The 21,987-nt window shown below is 58.2% G+C and overlaps 3 protein-coding genes across 3 annotated transcripts in view; 2 read left to right on the top strand and 1 right to left on the bottom strand.

Annotated features, from left to right (window-relative positions):
* The window catches only part of LOC119109304 (nuclear pore complex protein NUP62), a 35,334-nt gene extending 30,834 nt beyond the window's left edge, over nt 1–4,500 (bottom strand). Inside the window, exon 1 of the mRNA XM_037232900.1 lies at nt 4,431–4,500. The gene's annotated coding sequence lies outside the window, so the exon portion shown is untranslated. The remainder of the gene's footprint in view (nt 1–4,430) is intronic.
* A 6,901-nt stretch (nt 4,501–11,401) lies between these two features.
* LOC119109302 (uncharacterized) overlaps nt 11,402–21,987 on the top strand; it is a 52,432-nt gene continuing 41,846 nt past the window's right edge. Inside the window, exons 1-8 of the mRNA XM_037232898.1 lie at nt 11,402–11,452; nt 13,402–13,585; nt 14,641–15,639; nt 15,970–16,144; nt 16,881–17,017; nt 17,239–17,423; nt 17,838–17,889; nt 18,247–18,316. Coding sequence (XP_037088793.1) covers nt 15,466–15,639; nt 15,970–16,144; nt 16,881–17,017; nt 17,239–17,423; nt 17,838–17,889; nt 18,247–18,316 — 793 coding nt within the window. The 5' untranslated portion in view covers nt 11,402–11,452; nt 13,402–13,585; nt 14,641–15,465. The remainder of the gene's footprint in view (nt 11,453–13,401; nt 13,586–14,640; nt 15,640–15,969; nt 16,145–16,880; nt 17,018–17,238; nt 17,424–17,837; nt 17,890–18,246; nt 18,317–21,987) is intronic.
* LOC119109303 (proteasome assembly chaperone 4-like) lies at nt 14,948–15,310 on the top strand. Its single transcript, XM_037232899.1, has 2 exons — nt 14,948–15,091; nt 15,149–15,310. The coding sequence occupies exons 1-2, from the start codon at nt 14,948–14,950 to the stop codon at nt 15,308–15,310; spliced, it is 306 nt and encodes a 101-aa protein (XP_037088794.1).

Below are 21,987 nucleotides of genomic sequence, written 5' to 3'. Positions count from 1 at the left end.
GGGCAATCAGCGGTCATTTCCGGCGCTGCCGCGCTACCATCGGGCCGCCGTTGCGATCGTGTGGCCGCCAGCGGCCAGCCACGGCACTACTAACACGGCCAGCCGCCAGCTACGGCACTCCTAACGCGGCCAGCCGCCAGCCGCGGCACTCCTAACACGGCCAGCCGCCGGCCACGATGTTCCGAACACGGCCAGCCGCCAGCCGCGGCATTCCTAACACGGCCAGCCGCCAGCTACGGCACTCCTAACGCGGCCAGCCGCCGGCCGCGGCACTCCTAACACGGCCAGCCGCCGGCCGCGGCACTCCTTACACGTACCGAGCTCGGCTTCAAACATGTCAGAGCCGGGCGCGTATTCCACCAGTTCACTCAATACGACCGCCGTCAGGGGACTTGCAATGGTGCAGCGCTTCCAGTACCCGGATGTTTTAGCCATCCAAAGCTCCCAGCCCGAGGCCATTCCAGCTACACGGTGTTCCCAATGCATCAAAATTTTCCAGGCTGGAACCGTCCCCACGTGGACGTATTCATGTGTGGCGGCCAGCGTTCATACATTAACCACAAACGGCAGGTCACTGAGGCCACAAGTCATGTGGCCAGGGCCGACCGGGCCAGCCGGCGGTGCGCAGATAGCTGGAGCGGTCCGGCCGCCCGCGCCGGCTGCCGCGGCACCCCTCGGCCCGCCCCACAGGCCCGCCCACCGGCTCCCACCGCAACAGGCGCACTTTAAACGGCTACTTAAATAGTCATTTCCGTATTTAAGCCTGGGAACGCCATGAGCTACTGGCTTTCAAGGTGTCCCGATATCAGGTTGTCTCACATTCCTCGGCCGCAGTCGCGTAAAACAGACGCCTCAAAGGCTGTGCGTGAGATCCTCGGAGGGCAGTGGAGCGCGAGCCATCACCTCAATGCCTCGCCCTCCCCCTTCCCCGGCCCGCGGCGTCGCACACTGGCGGCTGCACGGGCGGCCGACCCGGCACTGATCAGAGGTCACGGTGGCACACAGCCGCCGCGCCTCCACCGGCTGTCGCGCGGAGGCGCGGCCGCTCGCCGGACGAGCCTCAAACTAATGCCGGGTCAGACGCACACTTACGGCGCCATTAGGTGGCGGAGACTGGCCGAGAATGACGGATGGTGGCCGGGCCGCCGCCGCCCCCGGCCGGCGACGACGGCGGCCTGCGTGACGGCCCGGCCGGAGCGGGGTCGGCCTGCGCCGGCTCCGGCGCGGTTCGCGTCAGATCGGCACCCCACCCCACCGGACCTGTGCCAGCATCAGACATCCCACAGAAGGCGTAAGTGCGGCCGGTTCGGACGACCACCGGCTATAGCGACACCACGCGGCGTTGTCTGTGCCTCCGGCGGCGCCATCGGTGCCACCGGCGGCGCGCCGACGTCGAGCAGGCCGCTCGGTCACGCTGACCGGCCCGGCGGCCGCCCGGGGCTGTCGATTCGGGTCACCACGCCCGCCGCCCAACTCGCTAGGCGCGCGGACCGCCGGCGGCGCTGCGGCAGCGCATTCCGCGCCGGTGGAAGCGCGCGCTTTTTAATCGAACCCACCATGTCCGGCGAACCAGGCCAGCCGAGACGGAGCGGCGCGTGGCGCGCGCGCGCGCGCGGCGAGGGTGGCTGGCGGTCGCTGCCGCCACCGCCGCCACCACGGCCCCGATGCATTGGCGTGCCGGGGTCTCGTACTCGCCGCCGCAGGTCCACCCGTCAGGAGCCTATCGGCCATCTCCAGACGGCGGCCGATTCCTCGATAGGCCCTACGCGTCGCTCATACGCGGCGCGCCGTGAAAAACGGTGGGATGACGATCCGCCACCAGTCCCACCGATCGCTCGGCCGGCGCAAGTACGCGGCCCGTTCCGCCTGCCGTGAGAACCGTGGCAGATCCGACCGGAATGCAGCGGTTGGCGCCGCGCGGCGACGCCTCCAGGGCGCGGCGCCCGAGCCGCCTGCCGCTCCGCTGACGCACCGGCCGGCAGCGAGCGCGCCCTGCACCCGTCCGTCCCGAAGCAGCAGCGGCGGCGGCCGGGCCGCGCGTCTGCCCTGTCGGCTCGATCAGGGACGTTCCGCGTGCCGGCGCGGCCGTGCCGCGACCGCTGGCCGCCAGAGGCGTGACGGCGGTGCATGGGCAAGGTGAGCGCGTGAGTCAGCGGCCGCGGCGCCGGCGGCCGCCCGCTTCCGGTGGTCCGGCGCCGCTCAAAGGCCGCCGTTTTTACCGCGTGACGGCGCGGCGCGACGCGCCGCGGCTGCGCCCGCTGCGGCGCGGCGCTACGCTACAAGGCCGGCGTGGTGACGGCGCCGCCGCGGCGCGGCGCCACCATCGCCCAGCGCTCGTTACCGAGGAGTGACGGAAAACCAATCGGCGCGGCTGGTCACAGCCGGCACCTGGAGGGGAGGGCACAACGGCAGCTGGGGAAGGGCGACGGCCGCGGCGGACCGGAGGGACGGCAGCCCCGGCCATGGAGCGGCCGCTGGAGGAGACCCGAGCAGATACATATGCGACACGAGCAAAGCCGAGCAAAGCCTCCCGGCATGACAGACAGGAGAAGGCAGATCTTAGCAGATCAACAGCGAGAGGCGCACGCAGCAGTCTCCCAGGAGCCGGCTGCCCGGTGGGAGGTCGGATGGACCGCCAGAGCGGCGCCGGCGGGCGTCGGCCTCGTCGGCGCGTTTCACGGCCGTCCGATCGCTCACGGTATCGTGCGGGCCGATCGGACGCCGTTCACGGCCGCGTGGCTCGTGACGGCGGCCGGCGCTCTCTCCGGCCGGCGGCCCGGCGACCCGGCGCGACCTCCGACCGCCGGCCGGCCCGGCGGCGCTAATCTCTGTCGGTATGTGGTCCGTGCTCATTTGTTTAGCGCTAACGCGAGCACCGGATCTGTGGCCGCCGAACACCGCTACGTTCCCTAAACGCCATTAATTTTCTGCACAACTCGGCCTGACGGTGCGGCCGCGGGCGCGGTGATCGCCGCGGCGTGCCGCTTCCAGGGCGTGTTCCACATCGGCGGAGGAAGCGCGCCTAACCTACTTGGGACTGCTCGGAGCAGAGGTCCGGGGACCATGATCGGCCCGCTGTCGACCAAGCCGTCGTTCAGGCCTCGTCGACAGCTCTCCGAAAGTCGGCGCACACTGAGTGCGCCTGCAGAGGCGACATCGCGTTGCCTCAGAGAAGGGATTGGTGGGTAGTGTGTGTATGTGTGTGTGTGTGTGTGTGTGCGGTTCCCACGACCACGTGACGATCAGCTTAAATCGACTCGCAAACACTCGGCTTGTTTGTTTCCCTGCGCCGAAAACATCTCCCGACTATGCCGGTCGGGTAAACACGACTACCAGCCCTCGCACCGCGGCGGGAGGCGGGGCTCGCAGAAGGGGAGGCTAGGGACCGGCCGGCCCATGCCGACTATTTCCATTTGTTTTGGCGCGCCGCGCGCGGCGGGAAGGAGCGCCAAGGGGACGGCAAATGAAAGAGGGCCAGCGCCAAACCCCGGGGCGCCGGCCGCCGCCGCCGCCGCCGCATAAATAGACGTCAGCGGAGAGTGAAGACGTGTTCCGTCGCACCACCAATAGCGCCTCCGGGGAGCGTCGGCCGGCGCGCCCCTCCCTCCCGAGCGGGTGTCGCGGAGCAGCCGACGAGCGGCGGCCGCCAGACCGCCGGCTCAGCTGGGCGCCGGTGCGCGATTGCATGTCACGTCTTCGCAGAACGGTTGAGCAAGCCCCAGTGACTGAATGGCGCATACCATGAGGCCTTGTCCGCCCACGGCCTGCGTGACGAGGAGCCGCAGATGGCCGAGATAATACCTCCTCTTACTGTGACAGCCTTATCAATCATGCTGTCGGCCGGAAGTGGTGCATTCGCCTCGCTATCGCTCCCTCCCCCTCCCCTTTCAAACACGGGAAATCCAGAACGTCGGTGACAACAGACCCGGGTTCGATCCCTGCCGACTCCCGTACAGTTCGTATAGGCCAGTGGTGCTCGCTTTACCATCGGTCAGCGGCGGCCGGGCCACAGCCGGCAGCTCCCACCGACAAGGAACATCCCCCAGCCACGGCCGACAATACAACGTCGAGCCGACGCGGCTGGCTCGGCGGCGGCCGACACGCCAGGAGCCTCGCTCTGTTGCCGTGCACACACCGCCCGGCCGGACCGCTCAGCACGCGCCGTCTGAGGCGGGCACGCACGCCACCAGCCAGCTCCGGCAGAGGGACCGGCGCTGCACTGCAGACACCGGCGCGGCGGCGTGCCACGCCCAAAAACAAACGCCACTAGCTATGTGAGCAATGATCACACCATACCGGGTAACCACGAGCGGGACGTTGCCTTGCCGACCAGTTTCAAATCATCCGCGAAGGACCTCGGTGCGAGCACGCACGGAGGTCCAGGTCCCTCCCGTCGCCGGGCGCAGCTGGGGCGACCTGAGCTGACCTACCTGGGACGGTCTGCTGGCGTCTGGAAGCCCCTGGTCTCTGCGTCGGGCGTTCTTCTCACGACAGTACCGGCTGCGCCCTCCCCACTGCCCTCGGCGCGCGCGGCACCGGCACACTGCCGGCCGCCTGTCAGCCGCCGCCGCGCGCCCGGGCCCGTGACGTCAGCGTGACGTCACACGCCGCCGCGCGCTCGGCGTCCACACGCACTGCCGCCCGCAGAGATGAAGACCCCGCCGTTTGGATCCTTCGGCGATGAGCAGGGAGTAGCCGGTCGTGCCGGCGGAGGCGATCTCTGCGGACACAGTTGGCCTTCAGATCGGCTGTCGATGATGAACGACTGGTCGGATCGTTACGAGCCACCGAGCCCGTATGGCACAATCGTGCATTCCGAGGGACAATCACATGTCTTTGGCCTTTCACCATGCGTGTAAAAAACTAGCAAAGTTGGTACGTGACCGCCTGCCCGAGACTCTAAATTGACGTGAACAAGGTCAGTAAGTTTTTGCGGGGCGTTTGTCGAAAATCCGTACTGCAATGCACCCGTAAAGCATACCTGGCAGCCACAATGACAGCCAGGTACGTAGGAAATGCCTATATTGCTGAGACACTGTAGTAGCCTCAGCCCTCCAAGCCGGTGGAACATCTGTATCAAAGGCGCAGGGCAAGGGAGAAATGAGATAAAGGTCATGTGAAACAGAGAGATCTGTGATACGGTTCGGTCATGATCACATGCTAAGTTATCATCTTGTTTGGGTTATGGGGAGAGAAGGAAACGCCATAGCAAGACGTAAACTACCCATAAACCTCTTGAACTAAGGCAATGTAAATAATTAATGGAGCGGAGTCAACCATAAAATGAACATGATCGGCCAATATAGAAACCAAACTCTGATCATTTTCAGGCTCGTTTGATAAGTTTGTTTTCCGACTCGCCCTGACCCGGAACTTGCTTCAGTCAAGACGCCAACAGTCGGCCAGCTTCGAACCCACCACGCCGCGGTGGCCCGGCCTGTTTCGGGGATCCCTGACAGCCGGCGTGCTCCCGTTTAAGCGCTGCCAGCCGTGCACCAGCGGAGCCGCCGGCACCGGCTGCAGCGCTGCACTGCACTGGTGTGGCCCGCCGGGCCCGGGCCTCCTGCGGGTCTGCAGCGTGGGGCCGCTGACGTGGAAACGGGTCAGGTCAGCGGCGAGCGGAGCCGCGACCGTGCCGCTCGCCCTGCCGGCCTCCGTGACACGGCCTGCTGCAGCGGGCGGCGGGTTCACAAACTCGACGCGCGTCGCTGTGTGGACGGCGCGGAGGAGGCCGAGGTCGTCGGCACCCGGCCCAGCCCACCACCGGTGCCGCGGTGCTTCCTCAGCAATTAGCCACGAGATCCATGAGAAGGGCAGCAATGGGGTCAGCGGTCAACGGTGTTGGGGCACACGGGTGCGTGGAAATGCAGCTGTTTGGATGTGACGCTGTGAATAACGCTTCTTTACGGTTCTATTTCGAGCACGGTATGCTTATCGCTTGGCCACATGGTAGCGGAAATGCATCCTGCCAGTGGCTGGCTGCTGGATGTCCGATGCCGCCACAGTGGGTAGGTCAATTATTTCAGGTATCGTGGGCGTGGCATCAACATTGCGCGGACTAGTCATTAAAGCTCAGAAATAAGCTCTAGTGCTGCATGGCTACTGACACCAAGGGTGTTCGGGTCTGACACCAAAGGTGTTAGATGGCTTCTGACACCAAAGGTGTCCGCAGCTGTTGACAAGCTGAATGCCCAAGTGGCATCTTTTGTAGAAATCAAGCCTAGGTGCCATTATACTGCGGCCTTTTATTGTTCTCAGATGATGGATAATCGGCAACATTGTTGTTGTTAATGATCCTGATTAGCCAATAGGTCCGGTCCTGCTCATTTCCAGCTCACCCATTGTCAAAGCCCCTTGCCCTACGCCATAGCTCATTAATGGAAATGTTCATCGGGCAGTTGCCCAGCAAAAAATTGGTTGGAAACATTAACATGAGCTCGAGCTTGGGTCAGTTTGGCCTGACTACAGGGATGCTACTTCAACGATCGATTGAAGGGGGGGGGGGGAGGGCTAGCCGAAAAGGTTGAGCTACCCTACCCGCAAAGCCTGGTTCCTCTCCGGATTTCGGCCAGCAATTTGTGTCCTCAATGTTAGAGCAAAACCAAAAATGTTCGATATTTTGTAGATTCAAAATACTCTCCTGTGGAGGAATGACTTCCCATGTTCGAAATAATGTGAGTTGACTTTTTGTGAAAAGCTTTGAATGGGGTATAGTTCAAAGAAACACGTCTGAGTAAATTTGAGCGAGGGATCATTGATGACTACCGCTGTCGCTTATTGTGTTGTATAGCCACGATTTTGCGACAAACACATTTGCCGCTGTTGGGGAAAACGTGTGGCCACTTTCACTAGGGACACCTTGCACTTGTAAAAGCTGCCGCATATTGTGGTCAATAGTTCTTCATCCCCATCCGGGCGATATCATTTGAAAAAACTTGCCGAACATCCGCAGGCTAGATTAACATATGAAAGAGTAAGCACGACTTGCTTAGGATCATGTGAATGACAACTACATTAGCTACCTTCAGGGAAGCATTGAGTGCAAAATGAATATGATTCTAAAAGTGATGCATTAAAGGAAATGTTTCACACCTGAATATACTGAAGCAAGCACCAGATATAAGAAGACAAGCTCATTTCTAACTGTTGGTATACTTTTCAAGTGAAAGAAACTGCTCTACACAGCACAGTTCTCTTTTTAGCACACATACTCCTGAAAGTGTCATGGTTTGGCTACGCCGTCGTGCCTTCCGCAACATTGGTTGAGAGCCAATCGACGGCCATGATATCTGGAGATCGCGCTCACGAACGCCAGATGTGAACGCCTCAACAATTATATTATTATTGGTCTTAATCACCGCATGACGTACGAAATGGCAGGATTTGAACGACGCTATTGTGACAGCATGAATGCCAAAAGTGACTTTGAAATGCCCTTCCCGATGTACCTTTCCCTATTTTCGCGGGCGTGCGGCTCGAAAACTGGAAGGGCTTATGTCTTAAGAAGGGCAGGATCGTGAACAGCACCGGAAGGTCTTCAAGATAACCATTTCAGTTCAAAACCCCATGTAAATATGGAACACTCCCTTTAAGGTATCTTCCATACACATAGCAGACTTAACCGTTCTGCGTTGATTTGGCCCAGCATTCCTTCCTTACCCATGTGCATTGAGGGGGCTAAGAGGAACATTGAGGGAGAGAGGCTCGAGTCAACATTGGGGGAATGGCTAAGTCCGCATTAGGAGGAGGCTCAGGCCACTCGAAATTATCTAAATTAATGCCCGTAAGGTTTTTCAAACTAAACTCCAAATGGTGTAGCTCAGTGAAAAGCCAAGGGCCTATGGGGCCTAACCTATCTGGCTGTGAACAGTAGCTTATCTATTCGTGTATAATAAACCAGCAAACAAAACACAAAGCAAAACAAGAAAAGTTTTTCCAGGATCAGTGGCTTGAGACAGCTCAGACAATGATTCCATCGAACGCAATCCTGTGAGTAGCTGTCAAGCTAATGCGACAACAGTTTCAGACGTAGGCATATCACTTTCAATGGGGTTTAAGATAATCAAGCAACTGAAATCGGGACTACAAATAGCTATATGGAGCTTGGATCAGTTATGGCCATGAGGGTCAGATCAAGCTGGTCTCAAGGTCAAAGAAAACGACTCCTTGACCGGAAAACGGCATGTGGCGCAGTTTTTCATTCTCATTTCAATTTTTTATCTCAAAGACGTCCAGAGATTTGTTATGTTAACTTCATGAAGGTTAGGAATGGTCAATACACATGGTAAACCTTTTCATTTAAATAGCTTTGACCTGCGGATATCTAAGCATCGATGCTGATTTCCAATTAGACATAGCAAAAACGATCTCAACCACTAGGTCGGTATCACCCGCATAAGCCTCACACCTAAGACGGTTTAAGTAAGCTGAGCCTAGTACAAAACCCATTCAAATTTTGCATCAACAGATGCACACTACATTTCTGAGTAGCTCTAATACCTGCTTGAGATCAATTTGTCATACAATACAACAGCACATAGCGTTTTATCCGCTGCTTGCCTCCCCCCCCCCCCCCCCGCATCCAGTTCGCAACAACCGGCGGATAAACATGTGGTGTCCGGCTGTCAGTTGAAGGTCACAAACACTTTCAACCGACCGTTCACAACATTTTCAACCTTCAACTGTACTGTGACATCACAAAATCGCAAAATCCCTGCTAGCCTGCTGCTGGTTTGGAACGGGACCGAATGGGACGGACATTACCGAGCGTGAACAGACAGGACCAGACGGGACCGAAGGGGAACAGACAGACCCGAACAGGAAAGGACGGGACCAAACGGGAACGAACGTGGCCAAACGGGAACGGACGTGACCGAACGGAAGTGGACGGTATCGATCGAACGGGAACAAACGGCACCGAAAGGAAACGGACGGGATCGACCGAACGGAAACGGACGGGACGACCGAATGGGAATGGACAGGACAGAAACGGACGGGACGGGACGGGAGCGGTCGGGACGGAAACGGACGGGACAGGAACAAACGGGACGGAAACGGACGAGAAGGGAACGGACGGGACGGGACGGAACCAGACAGAGTTCAACGGAACTGGACAGAGCCGAACTGGACCGGGCGCGATCAGGCGGGACCAGACGCAACCGGATGGAACGTGACAAACGTAAACGAAACCCCGGATGTGACAGGTAGAAATCAGACGGGGCGGAGCGGACCAAACGGGACGGAGCGGCGCCCGATGGAGTGTGATGAGCCCAGACAGGACCAGACAACGTAGGAAGAGACCGGTCCGAATAGGACGAAGCGAAGCGGGATTTAACGGTGGCGCACGAAACTTGACGCGATGGGACGCGACCGGACGGAACTGGATGGGACCGGCCGGATTGAACGGGACTAGAAAGGACTGGACAGGACTGTATGGAATTGAATGGGACCAGACCAAACCACACGGGATCAGGTGGATGACCAGATGACCAGATGATAATGGAAGGGACCGGAAGGGACCGGATGGAAACAGACGACGCCAAACGCGACCAGGTGGGACCATAGATAATTAGCGGGACCAGATCGACCCGGTCTGATCTCGCCCGGTCCCCTTCTGGTCCCGCCATACCCCGTCCCGTACCTACTGGTCAAGTGCCTTGCCGTCCGATCCTGTCTCATCTCGTCATGCCCTATTTGATCCTGTCGTACTCCGTCCAATCCCACCCGGCGCCAGGCCTCGTGCGGTTCCACCCGATCCCATTAGGTCCCACTCAGTTTATCCGGTACCGTGCAGTCCCGTCTTGTTCTATCCGGTTCCATCCCGTCCCGTCTGGCCTAATGGCGTTCGATCATGTTGCACACGGTCCCGTCCGGTCGCGTCCAGCTCCGTTCGTTCACGTCCGATTCCATCTGATCCCGCCTGATCCCATTTGGTCCAGTCTGGCCCCACATGGTCCAGTCTGGTCACATCTGGTTGCGTCATGTCCCTTTCGGTGCCGTCCGTTCCGTCCCGTTCAGAATCTGTTCAGTCACATGCAGGCTGCATGGTCCTATCAGATCTTGTCCGGCCCCATCCGGTCCCGCCTGGTCTGGTCCCGTCCGTTTCCGTCCGCTTTGGTCCGGTTCCGTTCGGTCTCGTCTTGCCTCATGGCGCTCCATCCGGTTTCGTCCGTTTCAGTCCGGTTCCCTTGGTTCTGTGTGGTACCGTTCTGTCCCATTCGCTCCTTTCGGTCACGTCTGGTGTCGTCCGATCCCGTCAGGTCCTCTCCGGTTCCGTCCGGTCCCGTACGGTGCCATCTAGTCCCCCAGATCTCAGCCGGTACCCTCCGGTCCTGTCTTGATCTGCTTCATGACGTTCCATCCGGGATCCATCCCGCGCAGTCAGTCTGATTCAGTTCGGTTCTGTGTGGCCCCGTTTTGTCCCGCCCAGACCCTTTCGGTCACAGTCGGCCTGCTAGGATGCAAACGTGTTACGGGAAGCGTCCATGTGCCACCATGGGCTCACTGCGCTTAGACGCGCATGCAATTTTCATCGGGTTGGTAGATGTTGTGGTTTTGTGACGTCATCGGATAATCAGCTGGAAGCACTGGGGACCTTCGCTTTCCTCGTACAATCAGCGAAAAGCAGCACGCGAAATTTATGCGTCGATTAATGCAAGCTGGGTGTGTGACAGGTGTTAAGGAAAACACACTTGTAATCGCATGGCAGATGGCACACAAAGCTACATGGAGCTGTTGACATTCGTGAATGTGTGGCACATTTACGGCTTCCAATACTGTATGGTTTGCGTTCTAGATTCAGTTGATTCAGGCCGTTGTGGGAAGTGCGAGGCCCATTCCCACGATGCCACTATTAGCGCCTGCTACCTAACCTACCTATACGATTCAATTGGACTATTCGGTCATTTATACATGCATGCACTCATGTACTCGAGCCATTCCTGAACCCAATCGGCCGCTTACGGAGTGTAGCAATCCCAGGGTGTATATTGCAGAATCTTGAATTCTTGCTCCACGCAGCCCACGCACAACGCCCTCGAGTTTAAACTTCCCGCCCGTTTTGGCCAAGTACCCGGCGACGGTGCGCTTTGTTGTTTTTGCTACAGTTCTACTTAACTTTACAAATAAGGCATGGTAAACCTAGTAATGGAAATTTATCAGTATCAGTTTAATCTTATGCACAGCACATTTGCATTTACTAAAGACTCATAAAACCAAAAAAATTACATTAAGTGATAATTGTTCCGCTTTTATATTCAATACTTGGTAAAACAGTTTTCTTGTTATAGATTTGTTTTTCAACTAACACAATTTTAAGATATGCTACTACATGAATACACCATGCGGCAGCTATCGCCGCAACTGCGTGTAAAGTGTAGCATCTCAACAGTCATGCGGTCGGCGTTGAGATCGTCGAGGTCGCTTGTCGGCCTTGGGCTGTCCGCGAATGCAGGTAGGGGTGGGACTGTTCGTATGTCGTTTATTCTTGTTCGACTTCCTGCTCTCTTTGCAGAATAATTCAGGCTGCGATTTCACGCTCGCTCCTGTCTGATGATATTTTTCAAGGTTTGGTCTCGTTTAAAAGGCCTGAAGTATTATCGCTCCGGAGTGGTATGGAATGTGCGTCTTTTACGAGATTTGGGATTGTTTTTTATGCTCCTTAGGGTGCTCCTTAGTGCGCCTTAGGGTGCACGCTATGATGGGAATATTAAATGATATTTTGAAATTACTGGAAACATTCTTGTGAGACACCCCCTATGTAGCAGTAGCATGAAGGGAACAATTCTAGAGAATTCACATGTTGTGTTGGGAATGTTTCCTCAATATTTGGTGCATGCTCACCACCAATTTCAGTGCAGAGAGAGAGGTAATTTTTCAAGAAGTTTTGATGTGACATGTGTAATTTTAGGTGACAATAGTGAAAACAATTTAAAAGTAATTGTAAAATTCTGTAAATTTGGCATGGTCTGATATGGGCCTACAAAAAGCCCTGTCATCATTGTTGAATGTACTGAACATTATCATCACCATTCTGTGGGCTGTGAGCAGCTACTGCTGAGTTCTGATGCACCAACCACCAATCAGTTTAACAGTCATGCTAGTGTTACTCTGCCAATGACCATAGATGCAATGCCTAATTTTTGTTTTTGTTTTATTACATAGATTTGCCCATTCACCATCATTTGTGGTGTAATTATGAGGCAGATGCAGTCCAACAATGATTACAACAGTATGTTATGCAAACCATGCAGCACATCACAAGCATAGGGCACAGATATGGTTGCTTGTTATCTGGTTTGATATTTCAGGCTAAGGATATACAGACCTCAGGTTTGGTGATTTAGTGTTGTTTGGTGATAGGTGTTGCTACTGTCTGGAATATGAGGCTGTATGACAAAAAAGCTCTTATTGGATTACGTACATACAAGCCTAACATGGTGCATCATAAGTTACTCGGTATTTGCATTTAACAATTCTAAAAGACTGCACATCAGGCTCCCACATTTAGTCAGTTAGGGAAAAATGATGTAAGTAGAAAATTAGTGCCATAATTCTGATTCCTACCTTTGACCCTACTAGCTGGCTCAGGTCGCAGACCCCCACTCAGCTGGCAGACCCCCACTCAGCTGGCAGACCCCCACTCAGCTGGCAGACCCCCACTCAGCTGGCAGACCCCCACTCAGCTGGCAGACCCCCACTCAGCTGGCAGACCCCCACTCAGCTGGCAGACCCCCACTCAGCTGGCAGACCCCCACTCAGCTGGCCCCTAATCCCTTCACACCTGGCAGTGACCTGCATGTTCATTTTGTGTTGATGGGAATGGGTAGACACCTGCTTGACAGTGTTCTCTACATAATGTGGTTTAGTTAACCTTGAGGGAGGTAGGAACAATATGATGTGGAAACCCAATTTAGGTTTCAATGAATTCATACATTCATGATTGTCACCTTAACACTGCTGTTAAACTTTGTTGTCATACTCTGTTGATATTGCTTACAACTCAGCAAATTAAGTCAATTTTTTATGGAATGTGACAAATATTGGCCTTCACCCTTTTACAGGATGTTACCAATTGCCAGGGGCTCAGACTTGGGCATTAGTGCTCATGGGTCATGATGCAGCCTGGGAGGGAACCCCAGCTCACCATGTGGGAGCTGGAGGCTCATACCGTACCATCATGGAGGCCACAGATTGTATTGTGGTGTAGTTCTTGGACAGTCTGATGGGGTTGGCAGTCACCATAATGATCTAAACACTGCTGGCAGATTGTCACTGTCTGTGCCTGCCCTCCACCGGGGTTCGTGATGGAACAGGGTAGAGAAATGTGTGCGGTGAAAGATCCAAAACCTTAATGGAGATTTGTAAGGGCATCCCAGTCAGTGACATTTATTTCTCTGCTAGCAGGTGTCCATGACTGATGGGTCACAGGAACCATTCTACTGTCTGTGGATCCATGACCTGCTGACATCAACCTTCGATCCGGAGAGCCGGGTGTCGACCTGGGGTCAGCTGCGGCTGAAGAAAGTGGACATCCTCGGCACTGTGGTGGCCGCACGAACATACGAAAAACGATCGGAATACGAAGGTCAGTGCACATTTTGTTTCCGTGACAGGAAGGCAGGTTGTCGGCCATTTGAAAGGAACCGCGCTATCTTAATCAGAAACGCTGCTCACTTGTTTGAGAACACGGAAATGCTTTTTCCCGAGTGGTGAGAGCTACCAGGACTCCGGGTGCATTGCCCGCTTTCAATTTCACAGCGGGCACGTGTTCCCCACCCCCCTCAGGTTCCGAGATGCCCGAAGACCCTCTGGAGAGGCTCACACTCCACTGCCAGCCAGGGCCCCTGCGTACTGATCAGGGGTCCCTTGAATCAATAGCCGCCTGAGGGCCCATTCCCCGAGCAGGGACAAAGCCGGAGCCAGTGTTACATTGGTCGGGATCCCGGTGTCTGGCATGGCCCCATAGGTGTCTGGCAGAGCCCCCAGGGACTTGCTCGTGATTCGGCCAGAGGCAGTGTTCGAATAGGCCCGAAGAGCCTGGAGGGCTCACCGAGACCAACGATCAAGGGCCCATATGGAGGGCTTAAGAGCATGAATGGCCCGTCGGAGTCCTGTTCGGGGTCCCTGGCCTCCGGGGACGGGCCCTCATATGACAGTCAGAGGGCCATTTGCGTCCATCGAGGACGGGTCGTGTGTCGGCTAGTGTCCGCGAATTGGTCATGGGCTTTGTTTGAGGAGATGTTAGTCTTACAGATAATGTATGTTGACAGACTAGATGTAGGTCATTATTGAATGGGGAGGAAAGCTAATTCTGATGCGTGATGATTATCATAAATAATGTCTCCCCTACGAAGACGTTAGAAAAGGTTTCTAGAGTTTTTCTAAATCCAGGACATCCTGTGGAAAACACCCCTGTGGTAAGGTTTAGACCACCATCTCGCTGTTTGAGAAAATATCCAAGATCTTTCTCCAGGATAAGAAGTATACATTGTGCTACAACTGTGTCAAGCCCTACTCGTTGCTGACATTGTTGAGTACATTAGTCAGTGCCATGATTGGGTACCGATGTGAACAGTTTTGATCGTTGACAATGTTTTGGTTGCACTGGCCCCCCTCATCGTGTTCCTTTTGCCTCCTCAGTGGACGACGGCACTGGCGTGATCCACGTGTGCTGGTTCCACCGCGAGCCAACGCCTTCCGTGGCGACGGCGGCGGCGCGGCCGGCCGAGCCTCCGCTCGCCCAACTGCCGCTTGGAACGCGGCTCCACGTGCGCGGCGGCCTGCAGGAGTACCGCGAGCGCAAGCAGGTGGTGGCATACTCGCTGCGTGTCGTCACCGACCCGAGCGAGCCGTGCGCGCGCGTGTTTCGCCAGGCGGCGCTGTACCGGCAGGTGTACGCGGCCGGCCGCTGACCGGTTGGCCGGCGGCGAGGCGCGCCGCCGCGGACATGGTGGAGCCGCCGGAGCCCCGGCTCGGTACGCACAGCTTCAGCTGTCGCCACCAGGAGACGATCGTGCACTTCCAGGTGCTGCGGCTGGCCGACAGCTTCCTCCTCTGGGCGGCCGACGCGCCCTGCTTCAAGCAGCTGGCCGTGGCGATGCGCTCGCCCGTCTCGCCGGCCCCGGTCGCCTCGCTGCTGCTGAACAAGGCGGGTCTCGGCGCCAGCGACAAACTGGCCGCCAAGCTGGCGCAGCGCACCGGCAAGCAAGTGTTTGTCAGCTGTAACGTCAACCTGGACGACGCGGCGCTGCGCCAGGCGGTCGAGGCGCGTATCGTGGAGGAGCTCAAGGAGCATCCGGACAAGTTCTGAGGAAGACCAGCTGGGAGTGGGAGTGGGGGACACGGCGGCCGGTGAGGACGGCGCTCACGTGAGCTGCCTGTCGTGGTGGCTCTGTTGTGATCGTGACTGCCGCTGTTGGTCGTCTCGGCACCTTGTGGCCGGACTGTGGAGTGCTGGAAGCCGCCATGCATGAGGGGGACGGCAGCGGCCCGTGTGCCGGTCTCCAGAGGAGTGCTGGTATGGAAGACAGGGCGCGACAGAGGCGCCGTCTGGAGGGGGAGAGCAGGCGACGCCACCGTCGCGCCGCGGCGCTCGACCTCGACCGACCCGGAGTCGCCGGGGTCGCCCAACAGGGTCTGGTCAGTAAGATTGGAGAGAAGCGTGCTATGCTGGTAATCTTGTGTCACTTCTTCTGCCTGAAAGTGGAGTTGAACCGTCGTGAAACACTGACGTGGGCTGCATTCACCCACACTAATTTGTTGTTGCTGCACTTCCTTTAGTTCGGTAGCAGTTTTTGGTGTCGCTAAGCTGTGGCCATATCCGTTGGCTCCGTTGAATACTGCCACCAGTGTGCATCCCCGGGGGAGGTGCCCTCTGTGAGTGAGCTGGTGACGCTGACAGGTGCCCTCTGTGAGTGAGCTGGTGACGCTGACAGGTGCCCCCTGTGAGTGAGCTGCTGACGCTGGCAGGTGCCCCCTGTGAGTGAGCTGCTGACGCTGAGCGGTCCGGACGGTCCGCCGCTGACCCCGGACACCCTGCGGCGGATCGGCCGAGGTCTAGCGCAGAGCGCGGCGGCGCGCGCGGCCTGGACGGCGGCGCCGGACGGGCGGCGCCGCCTGCAGCGGCTTCTGGCCCCACTGACGGGTCAGTGATGTTCGGCCCAGCCAGCTGTTTGTCTCCCCCCCCCCCCCGCCGATGGAGGTCCACCTCAGCCTGTGGTGATGGCGTCCCCCCTCACCCAGTCGATGGAGGTCCACCTCAGCCTGCGGTGATGGCGCCATCCCCTCCCCCGCCGATGGAGGTCCACGTCAGCCTGTGGTGATGGCGCCATCCCATCCCCCTGCCGATGGAGGTCCACCTCAGCCTGTGGTGATGGCGCCCTCCCCTCACCCAGCCGATGGAGGTCCACCTCAGCCTGTGGTGATGGCGCCCTCCCCTCACCCAGCCGATGGAGGTCCACCTCAGCCTGTGGTGATGGCGCCCTCCCCTCACCCAGCCGATGGAGGTCCACCTCAGCCTGTGGTGATGGCGCCCTCCCCTCACCCAGCTGAAGGCGCCCTTGGTAAAATTGCGTTCGCGGCAGTCCCAAGGGCATATGTTGCATCGAATGTGCGACGATGTTACGTGCTGTTTGTGTCTTCGGATTCGTCTGGCCGCCTGCGTCTTGTCTGCCGGGGCGTAGTCCTAACTGGTGTATGTGCGCTGTTAGGTTGCCGGGAAAGCAAAGTCGTCTGTCCTGAAGGTTGACTTCGGTCGGATTTTCCAGTTACGGTGCATAATGTTCATGTCGAGTCTAGGGCAGTCATTTTTAGGCCTGCTGTTTTTTTTGGGGGGAGGCAGGCGTCATTGCCCACATGTTACTGTCGTGCCGCGTCGCCAGGTGATGATCCGGACGCTCAGCTGGAGGCGGCCGCCTGCCTGACGAACGTGGCGGCCGGCCCGGTGTCGCTCGAGGTGGCCCAGATGGTCGGCAGCTACCTGGTCACACTGTCGGCCAGCGCCAGCCCGCTGCTCCAGGTCAGGCTCCAGGGCCTGTCAGTGGTGACGGGGCGCGCTGGCGACCGAGACCGGGACACTCTCGGGTGGCGCCACTCGCTGAGTCATTTCAGGTCAGGCCGTCAGGTCCCTGAATCCACGTGTTGCAGCTGTGGAGGCGTGACGACACCAGAACGACGAACTCGGAGTAATGTGGTGTTTGTCATGCGGAACAAGTCTGACTTTGGTCGTCGCACCTGCAGGACCAGTGCATCTGGGCTCTGGGGAACATGGCTGCCTCCGGTACCGAAACCTGCGCCTTGCTGGCCGCACAAGGCATGACCGCTGCTGCCATCTCGTGTTTGAAGTCGATACACAAAGTTGTTCGAGAGTCCGCCGCTGCAGCCATCGCAGTGTTTTTGACGCATGCCTCCGAGGAAAGTGCAAGGTGAGCAAGTCACATCAGATTAGGTGCGATCGTGATCTTGTCAGTCCTCTCTATCTGCCTTTTTCTCCGTGCGACTTGCTTTTTCACGTCGGAAGAACGAAAGCTGTGTAGTTGGGACAGTCATTGGTCCAGAGTGACATCTTGTCGATGGTTTTCCAAGGACGCCAGGTAGCCAGTCGAGCTGGACGGTTTGAGCAAGTTTGACTGCGGGGGGTAAAAAAGGCTTGTGCTTTCCCAGTAGCATAGTTGACAGTGTTGCGACAGATGATGGGTTGGTCACTTTAGTGAACCCCCGCCACTAGCGCTAGAGTTCCATGTTCGCCAGCCATCGGCCCCCATTGGTGCACCATTTGTGCGTTCGCCATGTCTGCGGCGCAGCTGCAGTCCTTCACCGCCGCTTGCCGCCGTTCGCAGCCGACTGGCGCCGGACCTGCTGCCGCTACTGAGCCAGCTGCTGGCGTTGGACGCGCCCGCCGCCTGCCAGTGCCTGGCGGCGGCGGCGGCCAGCCCTGCCGCCGAGTCGCTGCTGGCACCGGCGTCGCCTGACCTGCTTACCTGCGTGGTGGACCTGCTGCTGGCGGCCGTGGCCGAGCCGCTGCCGGCACTAACGGTGCTGCGCGCCCTCACGCACCTGCTGCGGGCACTGGCGCAGCTGGTGCTGGCGCCGGCCGTGGCCGTCGCGCTGCTGCGCCACCCTGCGACTGTGCGCCTGCTGACCGGCCTGCTGCGCCACCGGCAGCGGCACGTGCGCCGCGAGACGCTGCTGCTGGCGGCGCCGCTGCTGTGCGCGCCGTCGGAGGCGGTGCGCCGCGCCGCCGACGAGGCCAGCCTGGCGGTGCGCCTGGCGTCGGTGCTGGAGCAGGTTTACGTGGGGGTGCGGCCCGACGGCGCCGGTGTGGACACGGCCGCGGCTCCTGCGGCGCTGGGCGGCGCGCTGGGGGTGGGATGAACTCTGAGACGCCTGGCTGGCTTGGCCGTTGATGGATGTCGCGCAGCTGTGGGGGGCTCCTGGCGGTGATGATGCGTGCCAGAATTGCTCCGAAGAATGCAAGAGCGCTGTCTGAATATGGAGAGAACTGCGATCGGTGGTGCGTGTTTGCGTAATGCGTGGATGATGCCTGACCTTTCGAAATCACGTTCGCTTGGACCTACGCTGACGTCGCACGGACTGGATGCGGCTGCTTGGTCGTGGACTGCGTCCCGAGTGACCTGGGAAGCTTTTGATTGTGATTTGCGGGTGATGCGGCGCGTGCCCGGAGTGCGGCATGAGATGCGCTCGGTTTCGAGAAGTGTTTGTGATTTACGACCTGCCACTCTAAATAAAGGAGCAGACGGAGTCTGCACCGGCGTTGCAAAATACGAGCACAGAATTTGCGGCGGTGTCATGCATTGAGTAATCCGTAAATGGCGACCGCACCCGGTGGCGTTCCGGCGGCCGCAACAGACTAGGAATAGACGTGTTCTGATGGGGCGCCGGCCCGTACCCGCCGAAGCACCCCGCTCTCCCGGCCCGACGCCGGCCTCCGCAGGCTGGTCGCGCCGCTGCGGATGGTGTTGCCTCCCTGCCCGAGGCAGGGTCCCGCCGGCCGGCGCGCCGTCCCTTGCCGGCTCCGCCTGCACCCGCCGTCTCCGTCGTCGCCCGCTCAGTTCCGACGGGTCGTATTTACGGCGCGGCCGCCGCCGCCGCCGCCGCCGCCGCCGCCGCCACCACATCAGCATGACAATACGGCGGTCGCGTCTCCGCGGACATATACATGGCGGCCGTCGGCGGCGTTATCGCGCCCCCGCCGTCACCGGACGCGCTCTCCCTCGCCTTGAACAGTCCATTCGTGTCTTCCCGCCGCCAGTTAGTATCTACCGTCCGCTGGGCCGCGTAGCTTACCATTTTTTTCTCTCCCTCGGGCCGCCTGGTGGCGCGGGGTCAAGGTTGGCGCCACTTTCTCCGCGCGTCGCCCGGCTGATTCACCTTTGGACGGCCGACCGACGCCCGCACGCGCGCGCGCAGTCCCGCGCGCCTTTTTGCGCCGCCGGTGAATGCGTCTGTCCGGCGGGCGCGCGCTTTTTGCGGCCGCAGGATCAGCTTAAGCGTCGCCTGACCCGGCTGACGGGCGCTGTCAGCTGGCACAGCGAGCCCAGCGCACGGGATGTGCCTCAAAATCGAATGCGATATGAATGCAACCAGGGAATGCGATGCATATCCCCCTATGGTATTTTATGTGATTTGCGATATCCGCGCAGATCTCTTACATCGCCGTATAGCGTCTTGCATGTCGGCTGGAGAACGCGTACTGTGCGTCTGCGCTGCCGTCCCTTGGGAAGTATTACTTCGAAGAACCCCACGTTCTAGATCCGGAATTTTATTCAGCACGTCATGGTGCTGCTGGCGTCGCGTCCCGCCAACAAGTGGCGGGCGTCACTTTATGGCGGGCGGATACAACACGCCGGCTCCGATGACAGCGGCAGCGAGCCGGACGTCCTAACAAGGAGACGGCGATCAGCTCGGGGGGGGGGGGGGGGGGGTGCAACCACGTGCTTCCTGCGAACGAACAACACGCTGCATGAAGTGGAAGACCATTGAGACAGAGAAGCTGGGAGAGACTGTACGCTGTTCGCTATCCGATCAGGTGTTAATTTGACTTATCAGTCTTTCATGCGCACGGGCTCAGGGCACACAGGTTGGCGGTTGCAACCGTGCCCAGTCGCGAGTGCCATATTATTGCTTCACTGTGGATGGGGTCGGATTCTACTCTGGAATCAACCCAATGTCTGTTTTAGCCCGAGCAGAATCAGTTCCTGGGGAAAATGTGGGAGCTGAGTTGGCTCATACATTTAGATGTTACAATGTGGCCCCAGTGTAGTGTAGCTGATTCTCCCAGATGGCTCTTGACGAGAACCTACCCATAGGCCAGCAGGCGAGCACACTTCTTATGTGTGGTTTGTGTAGGCCACCACGTATACGGAATGTACGTAATGTGCACGCATATAGCTGATGTTCTTCCATTGTAGGTGGTCTGGACGGGGGATGACATAAATGATGATGACTGGTAGCTACAACAGCTCCTTACTGTTGCTGTGTGCTAGCTGGAAGTCCTTACCAAAACGGGTTCTGTAAAGTTTTCTCTTTAGGAACAGTTTGTCTCATGACCTGCTTTCCCGACATCGGCTACACTGAAATTGATCTCGGAATGCATGCACAAATTTCTGAATCAACAAACTAAATCAGCCTCAGGCGTGGTGAGTCGAGGTGGCAACCAACCGCAAGTCCCCTAGTAGCACGCATCGCCCAAACCGTAGCGAAATGGCAGGTAAGAAATGGTGTTTTTGATCACCGGACGATGCCAGTATGGAACGTCTTCTCTTGTTGCACCGATGTGCGTTGAAAAAATCAGTCTCTCGGCGTTCGATAGGCCTGCTCGAGCTACGTGGTCTTTCACCGAACCGTGCATGATCATGCGCTTGCATTCGTAGCATCTGTCTTGGTTCTCGCAGATGATCGGATCGATCGGGCTGAATAATAAGCTGGCTCGTACTCACCTGTCAGCGTCTACGACTGGTGATCATTAAATGCCGACTCGCTAGGGAGTCTCCACTCTGTATTCGCTGGGAGTGCTATGAGTCACGCGTGATGTCATGCAGCGGGCTACAGCGATGAAGAGCCGTGACATGCATGGGGTATTTTTGCCGCAACATTTGGAGAGAGCCTGCCGCAGCCTGCTTAAGGGTTTGGTGCCGGATGTTACCCGACTGGCGCCGTCACGAGTCCTCTGCTGCAGCGGTCATGGCCGCCATGTTTGACGACAGATGGCTCGCGCAGTCGCCCTCTTGCCGGGCCGCAGCCTCCTCTCAGCGGACCTCCCTCGCTCCGTCCACTATGCTCGGCAGCCTCTTGAGTGGCGGGCAGAGTGTTTTCGCCCGGCTGGCGGCACCTGCAAAGGACCGCAGCGCACAGCCAGCCGCGCTGTCGAGCAGTCGGCATGATCTCCGCGATAGGCCGCCCTGGCGTGCATATCGCAGCAGCGATTCTCGATGCAGCAGCCCACTGCGATGGCAAATAGACGCTCTGAAGACGGCCGCCTGCATTCAACGATGCAAATATGGTGTGTGTGCGTCTGTACAACCGAACATCAAACGGTGGTATCACGACACTGACGGCTGCTGCGTGCAGCTACTAGCTGTACACGGATCTAGATTAACGATAGGGGTATACGCTTCTGTAGGATATAGATGCCGCTCGGCGAGGGAGGGTCAGCCGGTAACTTACTTCTGCCTTCGAATGAAACCCCCTTAACCCGCGGCGTTCTCGGAATCCGTGGACAATGAAAGTAAGCTGCATGTTTTCCGCCTCTGCACGTATTCAGTCCCCTGTCCTTTTTACATTTCTGCCCCCCGTCTACCCCAAAACTTGGCGACGTCACGGCTACAGCAACCGCCACGGCACCAGCGCCGCGGACCGTCGGCGCCCCCCACTACCGCATTACGAGTTATGGGCGGCTACTGCGCTCCGTTGCACTGGCGTTGCGAGCAGTGCCTGCTACCGATTACAGCCGTTGAAAGGGTGACTGGG

Source organism: Pollicipes pollicipes, unplaced genomic scaffold, assembly GCF_011947565.3.
Source record: "Pollicipes pollicipes isolate AB1234 unplaced genomic scaffold, Ppol_2.1 Scaffold_7231;HRSCAF=8579_pilon_pilon_pilon, whole genome shotgun sequence".
Lineage (NCBI taxonomy): Eukaryota > Metazoa > Arthropoda > Thecostraca > Pollicipedomorpha > Pollicipedidae > Pollicipes > Pollicipes pollicipes.
The sequence above is the reverse complement of the archived record's forward strand: the minus strand, read 5'-3'. Positions and strand labels throughout refer to the sequence as shown.